At 42.2% G+C, this 16,883-nt stretch overlaps 1 protein-coding gene across 1 annotated transcript in view; it reads left to right on the forward strand.

Annotated features, from left to right (window-relative positions):
- Positions 1-3,047: 3,047 nt before the first annotated feature.
- Positions 3,048-16,883, forward strand: part of RBM28 (RNA binding motif protein 28) — a 32,415-nt gene continuing 18,579 nt past the window's right edge. Inside the window, exons 1-9 of the mRNA XM_005893667.3 lie at positions 3,048-3,286; positions 6,795-6,953; positions 7,250-7,344; positions 7,773-7,848; positions 8,263-8,355; positions 9,165-9,236; positions 9,872-10,037; positions 10,206-10,348; positions 14,852-14,924. Of these exons, the coding sequence (XP_005893729.2) occupies positions 3,169-3,286; positions 6,795-6,953; positions 7,250-7,344; positions 7,773-7,848; positions 8,263-8,355; positions 9,165-9,236; positions 9,872-10,037; positions 10,206-10,348; positions 14,852-14,924 (995 nt within the window). The 5' untranslated portion in view covers positions 3,048-3,168. The remainder of the gene's footprint in view (positions 3,287-6,794; positions 6,954-7,249; positions 7,345-7,772; positions 7,849-8,262; positions 8,356-9,164; positions 9,237-9,871; positions 10,038-10,205; positions 10,349-14,851; positions 14,925-16,883) is intronic.

Raw genomic sequence — 16,883 nt, forward strand, 5'->3', positions numbered from 1 at the left:
TCCAGTTCTTAGTGTTATAGGAGACTGAGAGACAAACTCATCTTCATTCATTCAATCTCTTTAAAACATTTTATTGAGTTCTTACAATGTGCTAGATGGTGAGAGTAAAAAGGTGACCTAGGTGGACAACGGGAGAAGGCAATGGCACCCCACTCCAGTACTCTTGCCTGGAAAATCCCATGGATGGAGGAGCCTGGTAGGCTGCAGTCCATGGGGTCTCAAAGAGTCGGACATGACTAAGTGACTTCACTTTCACTTTTCACTTTCATGCATTGGAGAAGGAAATGGCAACCCACTCCAGTGTTCTTGCCTGGAGAATCCCAGGGACGGGGGAGCCTGGTGGGCTACCGTCTATGGGGTCACACAGAGTCGGACAAGACTGAAGCGACTTAGCAGCAGCAGCAGCAGGTGGACAACAATCCTGAACTCGTGAAGCTGAAGCTCTTTGGGGGAAACCCGACATTAAAGAGCACATCATATAAGTAATTCCAATAACACAAATAATTAAATACAGTGGTGAAAAGTGCTAAGAATGAGAAGTATGCAGTATTATAAGAATGTTTAGCTTGCAAGCAGGAATGTAGCCAAAAGGATGGAGCTTGGGAGAGGCTGGCTGAATACAGCCCAGCCCTCTCCTACTTCCTTTCCAGGCTCCTGCAAGTGATGGATGAGAGAGAGTCTAGCAGTTTATTTCCCCTGGAAGCCACATTGCTGATGTGCTGCAGGGTACCACGACTCCTGCTATTTAATAAAGAACCCTGCATGTGTCCTGGATAGATAAATGAGCAAATATTCCTGATTGAAGAACCACATGGCCTTCCTGATATGAGTGGATAGGAGGGGATGGGGCTGAGGCTGAGGCTGGGAGACTGAGATGGGGAGCCAGGTCTGAAAGTTGGGAAGAGTACAAAGGGTCAGCTGCACTGTTTTCCTTCCCTAGGGGCATGGAGCTCCTCTGCACTGTGGGTGGCTGCTGCCCTCTGATGGGCACAGGACCGCAGTTTCTTTTTGTTCTGTAGGGAAGGTTTGGGTCCAAAGCAGCTCCAACTTAACACTGTAGGAGGTGTCCCAAAGGGATGCTGGAGCAGCCTTCTCAGGATTCTTTCCCCAGTGCACGCTGCAGCCAGGACTGGGAAGGTGTCCCCACAGCTAGGGCCCTGATGCTTGTCATTTAGACTTTGGGTATGAAATTTTGATTTCTAAGGTGGTGAGGGGGCAGGAGAGGAGGAGAAAATAAAGGAGAAATGTGGAATTCCAAACCAACTTTATTCAAAGGGTCCATTTTCCTTTGTCTATTTGTCTCTCTTTATCCTGGATGGAATTAACCCATTACCTTATACATCTGTTTCATATTTCAATACTTCCTCCATTGAGTTATGTGTTTAAAAATAACTGTGGCTTTTTCTTTTAAGCATAAATGCTTGGCGTTAGGGTTTCATAAATCTAATGTTAAATGTTTTCCCTTTCCCCGCATCGCTATCAACCAGTTATCCACCAATCCAAAATATGTGGAAAGTAGATGGGGTTTGAGGAGAAAGGGGAACCCTTTTCACTGTACCTTTTGTACTTTTTGAATGTTCTACCTGCTCTGTGTTCAGGTTATACCGTTTAAAAGTAATTACTAAAAAGTCGCATTGGGTACTTTTGTTCTATACAAATGTTATGCAGGGTGCTGCAGTCTTGCACACAGGTCAGTTCCTGAGCCCAATGGGGTGGCAAACACTGTCTGTGTTCCAGGATCCAGGAGCACCCAGATCTCCTGGCCAGTGAGATTACACAGCCTTGGGTCCATCTAATAAGTTGACCTGAGGAAAGCTGTCTCTGGGAAGACCTGGGTTCTAGGTCTGTGTAAGCTGGATGTATTGCTTGTTCTGGGTGTGTTCTCTTGTGATCTTGCATGGTGCAGGCTTTGCTTTACTTGTAAGTTTTTTTTGTACTGATGTTTGTCTATCTCCCCAAAACTATTCTCCATGAAGGTAGGAGCCCTGTCTTTTTTTAGCTCATCAATTTTATCTTTAGTGCCTGGCACATAGTAGGAGCTCAGTAAATATTTTTTGAAAGAATGATTATGTATGACCTGTGCCTATTTGAACCTTAATAGCTTTGTCAGCGAAGTGTTAAAGGCACAGATTTAGTTATCTGTTAAAGTGTGACAGATGTCTCATATTCTCTGAGAACTGGAAATTTGTTCAAATGATATATGTGATTACTTGTTTTGACTTGCATTATGGCTGTGTTTTATGCACGTAATCTTGGGTCTCCTGGATCCTGGAACACAGGCACTTTAGAAAATATTTATTAAACATCCACCCAGAGCAAAACAGTCAGCCTGCCCTGCTGAGTTTGGTAGATCCCAGCAAGTTAAAAAGCAGAAACTGCTCCTGCCTGCCCTGCTGCAGTCGAACTTTGGACGGCAGCCCACCAGGCTCTGCTGTCCCTGGGATTCTGCAGGCAAGAATACTGGAGATTTCCTTCCAATGCATGAAAGAGAAAAGTGAAAGTGAAGTCGCTCAGTCGTGTCCGACTCTTAGCGACCCCATGGACTGCAGCCTACTAGGCTCCTCTGTCCATGGGATTTTCAAGGCAAGAGTACTGGAGTGGGGTGCCATTGCCTTCTCCTGCTGCTGCTGCTAAGTCATTTCAGTCGTGTCTAACTCTGTGCAACCCCATAGACGGCAGCCCACCAGGCTCTGCTGTCCCTGGGATTCTGCAGGCAAGAATACTGGAGTGGGTTGCCATTTCCTTCTCCAATGCATGAAAGAGAAAAGTGAAAGTGAAGTCGCTCAGTCGTGTCCGACCTTCAGCGACCCCATGGACTGCAGCCTTCCAGGCTCCTCCATCCATGGGATTTTCCAGGCAAGAGTACTGGAGTGGGGTGCCATTGCCTTCTCCGAGCCCTTCTCCGAAGGGAAGCCAAATTTCCCTACAGAGGCGGGGGCGGTACTTGGGTTAGGGGGTGGAGCCCCGCTCAGGAAGCTCCGCCCTCAGGCGGCACTATTTTTCTTCCCTTCCGGAATGGTTTTTCCCTTTCCTCTACGTCTTCCTCCGGACTCTTTTGACTGACGCGCACTTCCGGAGTCTCCCGGCAACTTTAGTAAGCGTGGTCCTCTTACTAAAGCCAGTTACTTGACTCGCGTGCGCGACCTTGCGCGCCAGTTTCTCGGCCTCATGGCCGGACTGACCCTGTTTGTGGGCCGCCTCCCGCCCTCGGCTCGCAGCGAACAACTGGAGGAGCTATTCAGTCAGGTGGGGCCGGTCAAGCAGTGCTTCGTGGTGACCGAAAAAGGTAGGGGGCGGGGCGATCGAGAACAGAGTTGGGGTTCCCGGGAGCCGGATGGAGGCAGAGGACATTCTTCCAGCCTTAAGTGAGCCCTTAAATGAAAGGCCTTGGAAGTTGAATTTCTTTTCCAAACGGACTCTACACTAGATAAATCCATAGGAGCCGTTTCTGAAAGTCAAGTCAGCCCCTTAAGTTTATGTAGGCTTCCTGTTTATCATGCGCGCTCACATACAAGATTTCATTTATTAGTGAAAAACTTAATAAATGTGATGGACAGGGAGGCCTGGCGTACTCCAGTCCATGGGGTTGCAAAGAGTCAGACACGACTGGGCGACTGAACTGGACTTAATGAAACACCACTAAGACTTACTGAGAAGCAGCTGATTGCCAGGTGCGGTGCTTGAGTTTCATCTGTTACTTCCTTTAATTTCCCCATCAGTCTTGTTGGGTGGAGAGTAAACTCTATTTTACAGATGAGAAATCTAGGGCTTAGGGAAATTTAGTAACTTCAGCTTAAGTTCGTACTGCTAGTAAGAAGTGGATTCAGAATTTGATCACCAGACCCCGAGCTCTTAACCAATCTGTTATTCATTCACCCATTTATGTATTTCGTAAATATTAATTGAATGTTTACTAGGATCCAGGCAACTGTTGTAGGTCCTCGGGATACATTAGTGCACAGACCAAAAGCCTTGATCTGTGTTCAGGATGTGGAAGACAGCCAATGAGCAAAATATATAGTGATGATGGTGATATATATTGAGGAGAAAAATAAGTCAGGGAAGAAAGATAGGGTGGTGGTGGTGGTGCTGGTGGTGGTGGGGAACCTGTAGAGGAGTGAAGAATAGACATGGGGAAACCTTACTGATGTGAGAAAGTGAACTTGGGTTTCTCAGTGCGAGGAACAGCTTAGGCAGAGGGAGCTCAAGGATACTGAAGAGGAGTGCGTATAGTATATTGGAGGAATATAGACGAGACCAGGCCTACTGGTGTGTACTGAGTGAAGGAAGGAGAATTAGCAGATGCCACCTGGTCCTTCCAGATAATGTAGGACCTTACAGGCCATCAAAAGGACTTTGACTTTTACTCTGAGATAGGAAACCACTGATTTTGAGCAGGGAGCAGTGAATATGATCTGCCTTGCATTTTGAAAGATTCTCTGAGACTGCCATGCTGAGAATAGGCCATTAAGAATAGGACAGGAGACCAGTTACTAGGCTCTTGTGGTAATCCAGGTGAAAGCTCATGGGGTTGGACCAGGTGCTCTAGCAGTGAAGAAGGTAAAACATGATTGGAATATGGATCAGATTTGGGGTCTGAGAAAAAAAGTGTCAAATCTGACTCCAGGGGTTTTGACTTGAGCCACTGGAGTTATTTACTGACTTGTGGAATACTGCCATATGCCTCTCATTCTATTTGATGTTCATGGCATCACTATGAAGGAGGGTTAGCATGTATTAGAATGAGTAAGAATTGTAAGGGTTTTAATTGTAGAAGCATTTCTTCTTACCTAGACTATATTACATGGCACCTGATGTTGCCCAGAACACAAATTTAGCTTCCTTCCAAGTCATCAATCTGTCGCTGTAGGTGGCTGCTTTCTTGCCTTTCAGGCTAGCAACTGGTTTGAAGTAATATCTTGGGTACCCCTCTCTTCCCCCATGGTACCAGAGTATGTGAGTAGGCAGTCCTAAAACTGCGCTAATAATCACTCCATCCTTATCTTCTGTTTTGTTAGTAACAGAAATTAGATTTAAGATCACTGACATGGCTCTGATTGGTATACACACAGCTGGGGCCTTTATCATTTTCAGTATAGATATGGGCAAATGAGAGAATGAGAGTGCTGTACAGCAGTGTTTCTTAAATGGCAGATCATTGTTCATTTGTGGGTCTTGAGTGGTTCATGACTGGAGTTTTTTTTGTGTTTTTTTTTTTTTAATGAAATAGTAGTATATCTGTATATGGTAAAGGAGAAGTTTTCATGAGACTTTTTTTTTCAGTATATAAACAACTGGGTCCACTATAAATCACATTTGTTACTGTAGGTCATCAAACCAGTCTGAGAAACATTGCTCTGCAATGCTTGGTTGCGTTCCAGGGAAGAGCAGGCCTTTGAATGGGAATTCTCCTTTGGGTCCTCAGAATATAGGCTACGTGTAACCTTACCTGTAGCTATGTACATAGTCAGCATCTTTAACAAAAGCTCCTATTCCCATTAAACAGCAACAACAAAAAAGTTGCTTTCCTGTCTAGACAGCCAAATGTATTGAGTACTCTACTTCAAAGGATGGGAGGGAGGGGATGGCAGATGAGGTCTTACCACTAGTGGTGACTTGAACTTGCCACTTACCCTCTTTAAGATGGGAATAATTTCACAGGATTGTTGTAATTGTTTATAAAGGACGGTGTTTTTGTGACTGTAGGCTTTTTTGTGACTACGTGCTTTTATTTTGTCAGCAAACTCCTTCACGTTTCAGCTGCTTTTTATTTTTGGTTGTACTGATCAAGAAGGGCCCTGATTTTTCTTGTTCTTGTTTTCTGAAAGGTGAGTGGGCAGGCTTTTGTGAGAAGGAGTTTCAAGGATAAGAAATATATATAGTATGCTTTCCTAGTGCCAGGTGTCAACTTTAACCAGTTTATGTGGCTCAGCGTCCCGTGTTAGAAGGCTTGCACCCTAAAGCAGGTAAGGGTGTAGTTGTAAAGGAGAGCGTGTAGAGTTTTGTTTCTTTTTCGGGTAGTAGGTCTTTTTCTGCTTGGTCTTTTTCTTTTTTGATGCAGTAAATTACTTAAAATTTTACTACACAAAAATATTAAACTAAAAAAAAAAAAGCATACCAGAAAGGGCAAAGGTGAGTTACAGTTGACATTTGCAACTGTTCAACAATTCCTTTGGAAAAAAGCGATGATAATATTGGCTTTTCCCTTCTTGGTATGTTCTGACAAAATGAGATAAGAGATTTACAGCTGCTTTGGAAAGGTTTAATTTGATATTGATTTCTAAGGCTTGGTAATAACGGTAATAGTATCTGCAGGCTCCTGAAGCAGTGTTTATTGTTTGAGGTTCTTTTCTCAGGGCCCCCAGGATTCATTGCTGATCTGTCCTCTTTTCTGAGGAGGGGCAACTGAATTATTTCATTGTAGTTTTTGAAGCTACCATCCTTATCTTTCCTACCTTCTCTGGTGATGTTTTGTTCTGTGTGATGTTGAGTTCTTCTTTGGAGGTGTAATGCATATTATGGGTCCTCCATATTCTTGAGATTACCAGGAAAGATGGAAGAAAGGGAGCTAACAGCCAAGACACCACATTAGAAGAGGAAGCCTAGCAATTTTTGAGGAGAAAGGAGATGGGGGGTGGCTCTCACGTTAATCTTGTCTCTTTCCCTCTTGAGAACTTTGGCCAACTGATAACTGGCTGGCCTGGCTGTATATCTGCCAGTTGAGGGCTGTGAGAATTGACTGGTTTAGAGATCTTGGCTTACTGTTAATCCCTCCCCACCCCATACTGTTCCAGGGAGTAAGGCATGTCGAGGCTTCGGCTATGTCACTTTTTCTATGGTGGAGGATGTTCAGAGGGCCCTCAAGGAGATTACCACCTTTGAAGGCTGCAAGATCAACGTGACCATTGCCAAGAAAAAACTGAGAAATAAGTCCAAGGAAAAGGGGAAAACTGGTGAGTTTCTAGTAACTGAAAGGAGTTTTCCCCCAGGATTGAGGGGACAATGGATTGGCTGGGGGTAGCATCTAGACCTAAAAGCTTCCTGAATTTTCTTTTGATGTCCAGAATCATCCAGTGTGTTTGTTACTCATTTTAGTCTTTTGTTTACTTATGAGTTTGGAAAACCTGGTGTTGCTGGGCATTGCCGTACTAAACCCTGAGATAAATGCCTTCTGTTGCTAGTACTTCTTTCCTGTGATATTCTGGGCTGAGAGGATCACAGACTTACTTCACTGCCTGTTATTTTTCAGAAAATTCAGAGTCCCCAGAGAAGGAGCTGAAGCCTAAAAAAGCCAAAGTGGCAGATAAGAAAGCCAGATTAATTATTCGAAACCTGAGCTTTAAGGTAAGAGAGAGGAAACACTGACTGTTCTGAAGGCTCTTGGGGCCAGGGCCTGCTTGTTGGTTGAACTCCCCGCCAGGGTGGTATAATTGGGCTTCATTCCTCCTGGGAATGACCTTTAGCAGTGTTGAATTCAGAAAATGGGCCTGTATAAACACGAATTTATTCAGGATAGACAGCATGAAGATGTCTTCCTTTTGTGGAAACCACTGCTGAGATTGGGAGAGGAGGACAAGCTCTCTCACGTCTGTCCTTTTACCATTTGGGTACAAAGCAAGGTGTCCTCTACTTGGGAATGTTTGATGTCCTAGTCTCAAAATTTTAAAAGGAGTAAAAATACTCAAGCTCTTCCCAGTGAACTAATTTAATAGTTGATGTTTTATATTTATTTGCCGTGATAACATCTCTTTCTTTCTCACTTTCCGGTTCAGTGCTCAGAAGATGACTTGAAAACAGTATTTTCTCAGTTTGGAACTATCCTGGAAGTAAATATCCCCAGGAAACCAGGTACCTGCCAACCTTTATTTTGTGTGGATTAGGTTATTTTACATAATGGTGTTTTTCCATGTCACCTTTCAACTAAGCACTATTTGAAATAGAAATAGAAGGTTGGGGTCATACTCTCCAAGCCCCAGATGATATGGCATATATAAAGTATAGTGCTTGACACAGAACAGTGTTTATTCCCCAGGTGGTGTTTTTAGTTAGATCAGAACTCCGTTTAGAAGACGAATGAAATGTATTGCTCTCTTGAGCCTGTGTCAGCCTAACGTCAGCAGGATAAGGCTCTTGCTTTGGGCAGGGGGCTGACTGGCTGGCAGGATTTGAGCCTTCTCGCCAGTCCAGGTTGCTGTATAGTCTGTCTTAGTGTCTGTTGGTTCCTCCTGCTACCTCTGATTTCTTTGTTATGTTTGCACACAGATGGAAAGATGCGTGGTTTTGCTTTTGTTCAGTTCAAAAACCTCCTAGAAGCAGGAAAGGCTCTCAGAGGCATGAACATGAAAGAGATAAAAGGTAAGTTTTCTGTGCCCATCCTATTGTCTCAGATATTTCTGGTGTTCATGCAGATTAACACAGTAACCCACTTTCTACATTTCTGAAAGGTGTTTGCCTTGTTGAGAGTCTCATATATATAGAATATATATATATTGGAACTATCCTGGAAGCTAATATAGAAGTTGCTTTGATCTTAGGGTTAAACTCGACAGGACCCTTCCCAGCCTTCTCTTTTTCTTTTTTCAGTGATGAGTGTCCTTTAAATCTCTTAATGAGAAACCATTGCTGAAATGATCATTGATATACAGGCATATTGCTGTCTAGGGGAATGTGAGATTAGCGGATTCTTCCCTCTTGATTATGATCCCTATTAAGCATATGTGGGCTCCTAAACTGACCTTGAGGTTACTCTGGGTATTGATTTACCAGGTACTCTGCCTAAAGAAGGGATTGGCTTGGAGACTTCCTAACTTCTGAGTAATGTGCAGATTATTCCAGAATGTCTGTTTTCCCTCTTGCTAATCTAACTGGAAACTTGATCTAACTGGAAGCACTGTACTAACGCTTTTTTTTTTTAAGTCTATCTTATCCCAGGTGTTGTGACTGTGTAGAAAGGCAAAACTTCTGTTCATTGATAAAAAAAGGTTAAGGGTTAAAAGAATAGATACCTACCAGGAGTTTTGTTTTAGGACCAACAGCCTCTGAATCTGCAGTTTATATGCCTCCTTTGGTTCCATTACTGTCTTTGATGACTAGGAAGTTGTTTATAGGAAATAGGAGTGTTAAAGAGAAGAACGCCTTTCTGATGCTACTTTTGTGTCTGACAGGGCGGACGGTGGCTGTGGATTGGGCTGTGGCAAAGGATAAATATAAAAGTACGCAGTCTGCTTCTGTCCCAGGTGAGATGCAGTGGTGTGGAGTAGGCGGGGTTGTGTGTCCTAACTGTGTGCAGGTCCGCATTGTACCATCTGGTGATCTGGTCCCAAAACAGGACCTTTTGAGTCCAAGCTCACTCCTCGATGTGGATGTGAGTAGTGGAGCCCAGGTTCATTGTCCCTACTACTTGCTGTCCTTCCCCAGTTTTCATAATACGGAGTGATGGAACATTATAAATAGGGACGCTTGAGACTTGAGTTTTATTTAGAAAACAATTGGCTTTTAAGCCACCAGGAGCTCAGAGAACAAACCCACAGAGGTTAAAGCTCATAGCTGGGCTCCAGAGTGTTCCCTGTGCTGGCCGTGGCACACAGTGGTGGGCTGTTTGCAGAGGCTCAGTTGCTGAGCCAGGTTTTAACCTTAAGGCTTCTGATGAATGGAACAGTCTCCAAGGAAACCTCAGGGATGAGGGGTTTTTGTTGTTTGTTTTTTGCTTTTTTTTTTTCCTCATACTTTCTCCTGTTAGGTAGAGAAAGAAAAATATATGAGCGTCTGAAAGACCATAGGAACCAGTAACTTGGGGTGTTAGGTACTGTTGTTTAAATGACCTTGTTTTGGATACTCGATGAATTCCTAACTTTCTTTATCGACTATGAAGGTGAGGAGAAGAGGCCTGAACCTGAACATCAGGAATTGGATCAAGAGAATGGCAGGGAAGAAGAGGATATGGAGGAGGGGGAGAATGAGAGTGATTATGATGATGACGAGGAGGAGGAGGAGGATAAAGAATCAAAGCTGCCCAAACCTGTACAGATTCACAAGAGGTACGTGGCTCAGTGTGTTCTGAGACAACAGAGGAAGATTTAGGACTGTCTCTAAGAGGAAGGTGGTATCTTTCCCTGGCCCCAACATTGGAGAATTGGCATGAGTGGTGAAGTTGGATAGGGCCCCCTCTCAGCCCAGAACCTCAGTTCTGATCTGTGCCATTGCAGGGTGGTCAAGAGGCCAGCACCTGCAGAAAGCAGTGACGAGGAGCATTCTGATGACGACAGCGACCTGGAGGAAAGAGATAGTATTGATGGTGGAGAGGACCTGGCTCAGAGTGATACCAGCAGTGAAGAGCAAGAGGAGGAAGGTTTGCCTGGACTTTTTATAGACACTTAAATTTAAAATAGTTTACTGAGAAGTGGGCATCAGTTCCACTCGGGCCTCTTTTTAAATAGGACCTTAGGATGTCCTGTCAAACTTGTGTTTAAATGCTGAAAGGGAAACTTTTATATTCCTTTCTTCTAAAGATATTTTTGTTTTTTAAATGAGTTTGGATTGGTTTTGAGGATTAAGATTCTTAGGGAATTTAAAACCTAGCTTACTGCTGAGGTCTTGTCTCTCTCTCTGTCTGAATTATCCATGTTGAATGAATAATTGGATAAACAGGATATTGCATCCTGCCACCAAAGTAGGTCCTCTTTCATTAATCTAATTATTTTATTTTTGTACTAAAATTACATTCTATTAAATGTGACAAACTCATTTTTCCATCCCTGTTGTATTTTTCCATTCTTGCTGTTGTCTGTAAACAACAAATTATATGAAGTAGATTTGAAAACCCAAAGAGGGTGTTTTTTCCCCTCAGTGATTAAGAGTATTATTTGAAGTGTCTACAGTGTTAGCAGTGGAGAAGGAAATGGCAACCCATTCCAGTATTCTTGCCTGGGAAATCCCATGGACAGAGGAGCCTGGTGGGCTGCAGCTCTTGGGGTCACAAAAGAGTCAGACACAACATAGTTACTAAAACAACAACAGTGTTAGCAAACCCCAGAAACTCAGCTTAGGATATGCTACTCAAAATCAGAGGTACTTGAATCACTGACACCTTCCAAGATGGAGACTAACAGCAGCAATAAAGTAATCCATTATTATAGCAACAAACTACTGAATTCAGAATTTTTTATCGGAAAAGGTCAGTTCTTTTTAGGAGTCATCTCTGCCTTTCATTGCGTGGGCTTAGGAGTCAAATCACGTGGGTTCAAGTCCTGACTCTTTCATTTGCAGCTGTATGGGCCGGTCAAGTCCTTGCCTCTAGTGTCCTCATTACTTCATCTGTGATTGGATATTAGAGGTCCTCATCTCCTGACATTTAGAAGAGTACCTTCCCTACAGTAGACTCTCAATGGTATTAGTTGCCTTTGTTGCTACTGTCTTTTTTTTAGAAAAGAAGGGCTTCCCTGGTGGCTCAGAGGTTAAAGCGTCTGCCTGCAATGCGGGAGACCTGGGTTCGATCCCTGGGTTGGGAAGATCCCCTGGAGAAGGAAATGACAACCCACTCCAGTATTCTTGCCTGGAAAATCCCATGGACAGAGGAGCCTGGTGGGCTACAGTCCACGGGGTTGCAAAGAGTTGGACACGACTGAGCGGCTTCACTCACTCACTCACTCCAACAGTCTTCTAAAAAATGTGCGAGTCTTATGAAGTTAGATGTGAGATGGCTGCTGATAGAATCTTCTGGCTTTAGCGGTAACTAGGATGGATGTAGAGGCAGTTTTTGAGTTCTGCTAACTAGAATGTAATCTTGGCATTCCACTACTCCATCCAGTTCAGCAAAACAAGTCCCCTCTCCTCTTCATTCACTTAAAAGAAACACTTATTGAACACCTACTAATGTTAAACTTTGAACTGAAAAAAAAAAAATCCTTGTTCTCCTGGAGGTTTTGATCTGGCTCCGTGACTTTCAGTCCCAAAGAATTGGCAAGAAAACAAGCAAAGACCAACAAACACTTCTGCATTTGCAGAGTTTTTTTTTTTCAATGTAGATAAACAAATTTGGAACTGATGAATGAATGTTATTCTGTGCATACCCTTCCAAATTGTGTGCAAATAAATGCCCAGTGTTTGCTGTTTGAATTGTTGTAATAGATGCTGCATGTGACAGTGATTTTTGAACCTGTCAGGATAGAAAAATGTACCTTTTCTTTTTTTTTTTTTTAACTATTTTTCAGTTGCTCAGTTGTGTTTGCCTCTTTGCTACCCCATGGACTGCAGCACGCCAGGCTTCCCTGTCCTTCACCATCTCCCGGAGTTTGCTCAAATTCATGTCCATTGGTGATGCCATCCAACCCTCTCATCCTCTGTCATCCTCTTCTCCTCCCGCCTTCAATCTTTTCCAGCATCAGGCTCTTTTCCAGAGTGAGTTCTTTGCATAGGTAGCCAAAGTATTGGAGCTTCAGGATCAGTCCTTCCAGTGAATATTCAGGACTGATTTCCTTTAGGATTGACTGGTTTGATCTCCTTGCAGTCCAAGAAACTCTCAAGAGTCTTCTCCAACACCACAGTTCAAAAGAATCAATTTTTCGGTGCTCAGCTTTCTTTATGGTCCAGCTGATTTTTCTGTAGCTCAGATGGTAAAGAATATGCCTGCAATGCAGGAGACTTGGGTTCGATCCCTGGGTCAGGAAGACCCTCTGTAGAAGGGAATGGCAACCCACTCCAGTATTCTTGCCTGGAGAATCCCATGGACAGAGGAGCCTGGTGAGCTGGTTGGTGGGTCACAAAGAGTCAGACACGACTGAGTGACTAACACTGCTACTACTCACATCCATACATCTGACTACTGGAAAAACCATAGCTTTGACTATACAGACCTTTGGCAGAAAGGTGATGTCTCTGCTTTTTAATATGCTGTCCAGGTTTGTCATAGCTTTTTTCCCAGGGAGCAAGCATCTTGATGGCTGCATTCACCATCTGCAGTGATTTTGGAACCCAAGAAAATAAAATATGTCACTGATTCGACTTTTCCACATCTGTTTGGCATGAAGTGATGGGCCCAGATGCCATGGTCTTAGTTTTGTGAATGCTGAGTTTTAGGCCTGCTTTCACTCTCCTCTCTCACCCTCTTCAGGGCTCTTTAGTTCCTCTTCTGTTTCTGCCATTAGAGTGGTATCATGTACATATCTGAGGTTGTTGATATTTTTTCTGATATACACACCTTGGTTTATTCAGACAGCAGATATTCAGAATGCCTGCAGTGCTGGATACTGGGTGAACAGGAGTGAATTAAGAAAATAAAACCCATGTTCCCTAGAGATCACAGGTGTAGCTTGTTTAGCAAAGGGTTTCAAATCCTATCTCTGCTCCTTTCTTGAGGTATGACTTTGGGACAAGTTACTTAACGTCTTTATAACTCAGTTTCTTCATCTATAAAATGGCTCTAATAACTACATAGAGTTGTGAAGATTAAATTTTTTTTACTACTAATGACTTGATGGATGTGAGTCTGAGTGAACTCCAGGAGTTGGTGATGGACGGGGAGGCCTGGCGTGCTGCCATTCATGGGGTTGCAAAGAGTCGGACACGACTGAGCGACTGAACTGAACTGAACTGAACTGAATGACTACCAATATTATCATTGGTAGATAATGGTAGAATGACTACTACAATATTATCATTGTTACTGTTCTGTGCCAGTAGTGGAGTATAAACCACAATTTTGAATTGAAATGGGGATAAAGGACCTCCTGGGGCATTTTGTAAAACTAACCAAACTTTCATCAAGAATGTTGGATTCAAACTCCACTTATTTATTGAGTGAGGCAGGTCATTACAGAATCAAGAGTGGTCAGTAAGTGGTCCTTTAGTTTCTTTGGAGGTTTTTATTCACTAATCAGGTCTCCCTTCTCCCTTTTTTGTAAGTCTGGCATGTTGATTTGACCATATGAGAAATCTGAGGAAATAAACTTTTTCTATGAGGAGAGAATGGTAGACACCTTAGAAGCAAAGAAGCTTTTACACTGAGAGAACTGAGAGACCTTTAATTCTACAACCAGATTCCGCTGTCTCTTCTTTGACTTGAAAAAATGACTGATAGACACTAATGAGAGAAAATTAATTTAAAATATATGTGTGGTGCAAAAGGGTGTAATACAGAAACTAAAAGTTCCTCACCAGTCCTCCCAGTAGTCCCCCAAAGTAACCTCTGTTATTTCTTTTGTATCCTTCCAAAAATTTTCTTCATATATATAAGCATATATGTCAGTTCTTAAAATCAGTGAATCTCCCTTAAACCCAAATCCACAGCCACTTAAGGCCCTTCCCCAGAGACAACCTGATGGGCTACAATCCATGGAGTCGCAAGAGTGGGACACAACTTAGCGACTAAACCACCAGACAACCAGTGTTCTTGTGTATCTGAGGATAGTCAGTATAATACGTCTGTAAGCTAAAACATGAATGTATATGCACTGGTGTAAAGTGTAATGTATATTTGTCTATGTGAATGTATTTTTTTTTCTCTTCTGATGTTCTACATTTTACATTTCTAGAAAGTTTACCGTCAGACAGTGTAGGGGAATCTCTTTCTCTCTCATTTTCCCCCACACCCTTACCACAATGAATTTAATCTTTTTTGATTTTTGCCAATCTTCGGTGAAAAATAATATCTCATTTCTGGTGCTGTGTCTTTCTTTAATTATGAGTGAGTTTGAGGATTTTCATATATTTAGTTGCATGTCCTTTGTTCATTTTTAATTGGATTTCTTCTTAATTTACGTAAGATCTTTATATATTTAACAACTTAGCTCTTTGTTGTAAGGCTTGCACTAGTCCTAAATTCAGTTTGTTGGTTTTCTTTTTACTTTGGATATAGAAGTCTCAAAGAAGAAGAGGAAGAAGAGGAAACTACCCTCTGATGTGAATGAAGGGAAGACTGTCTTTATCAGGTATGACTTTCTGTCTGGAGAACTGCTGTTTCTGTTGCCTTCGTAAGTTTTTCTTCTCTTCTTCCTCTCTCCCTTCTTCTTCTTCTTTTTTTTCCACTAATTCTGTTAGGTAGGCCAAAAAGTTAGATGCATGTAAGACCATCAGCACATCTGCCTAGGAACGTAGCACACGATGAGAAACATGTGGGAGAATCGACTATACACAGGAGATAAACAGCGGGGGTCTTTGTATCTTGTCCTCATTTAGATTTCATTCTTTGTAATTGGGGTGGCGTCAATGGAACAAATGAATTCTTCAACTGTTATTAATAGAAGCATCTTGCTTCTGGCCTTTGTTTTAGGGTGAGTGCTGGGGAGGGATTGTACCTCTTGTCCCGAGTTGATTCTCTCCTCACGCCTGACTGATCTAAAGTCACGTCCATAAAGTGAAGCATCCCGTCTGTTTCCTGGAAAAGCGAGAGAGGGGGACACCGTGTCATGTTGCCTTTGCTGTTTCAGTTGCACTGACTGCGTAGGTTGGCATTTTCAGGAAGTCGGGATGTCCTTGGCACACCTCAACGGCCTTTTCGTCCTTTCTTAAGTACCATTTTTGCTAGGGCTATTTGGGTCTTATTTTAGAGATTTCTGTTTTATTCTCTTGTATAGTCTTTTAAAGATGGTTTTCATTATGCAAGTAATTTATGTTTATTGTGGGAAATTTAGGAAATGAATAGGCAAAAAGACATACACACAAAATTAACTTTCATCACTACTCAAGGAATACCCTTGCATGTGTTCATATCGTAAATACTTAACAAGGATGATTTCAGCTTATACATGCTGTGCTGTAGCCCATTTTCTTCCTTTATAGCACGTCTCTCCATTTTTTTTTTTTTTTACTGTGTTATTTGGAATTTCCATATAAACAATTTCATGTTTGTAGAGAATTCTGTGTAATAGGGATGAGGAATGTCACACTTAGAAGCCTGTGACCTCAGTACCAAGATTCCCTTCCTTACACATCTTTTTAATTTAAAGAGAATTTAGGAAAGTAAAGGGATGAAAGAGAGAAGGCTATGAACACAATGAGGCAAATTAGAAGCAATAATGTAGCTAGGATGTGTCTTATTGCAGAAAATCTTTTTTATCTTGGTTGCTCAATAAGATGAAACTGTTTATGGAGCTGTTAATTGAGCAAAAGAGAAGTAAAATTGTAGATATTTATTTGGAACTCTTTTTCTTGCCCCTGGAAGGCTGTGCATAACTGGGTTAAGAACCTTTACACTATGTTGAAGTTTAGTAGAACAAAATCTCCTTCCAACATTTTTTAATCCCATCAAGGGAAATAGTAATTTTCTCTCTTCCTCTTTTTTTTTTTTTTTTTTTGTACTTAGCTAATAAACTTTACCATGTTTGGTTTTGAGTTACTATTTTGAAGGATTTTCTGACTTTTGTAAACTTTTAACTGAAACCTAGATTTCATAGGAATACAGAGGAGACATTGAGATGTTTGATTTCTCATTTGCTGTCAGTCTTTTGGTTCTCAGGGAAACTAATTTTGGCCAATTTAAGTGAAAAACCTGGTTTGTTGGATGAATGTTAGGGTAGCTCACAGAATCAAGGTTGTCAAAGAGCAAACCTCAAGAAGGGCCCTTTGCTGGGTCCTTTGCTGTGGAAGACTGTGTGATCCTTTGTCTGAAGACACTCATTCTTGTTTTATCCCTTGTTGAGGTATAACATGTATTCTGTAAAGTATGTGTACAACCCAGTGACATTTTTCATGTATATAGCCACAGATATACATATACCTTTATATGTGGAGATACATATATATGTTACAGAACATTTTCAGCTCCCCACACTGCTGTTTTGAGGTGAATCTGTGTCTGCAACTTCTGATGTTTGTATATGTGTGTTCAAGTTTTATATTCCTGGGAGAGAGAATCTGATTAACAGAGGAAGGTCAGTCAGTTATGGCCG

This window comes from Bos mutus, chromosome 4, assembly GCF_027580195.1.
Source record: "Bos mutus isolate GX-2022 chromosome 4, NWIPB_WYAK_1.1, whole genome shotgun sequence".
In the NCBI taxonomy this organism is placed as follows: domain Eukaryota; kingdom Metazoa; phylum Chordata; class Mammalia; order Artiodactyla; family Bovidae; genus Bos; species Bos mutus.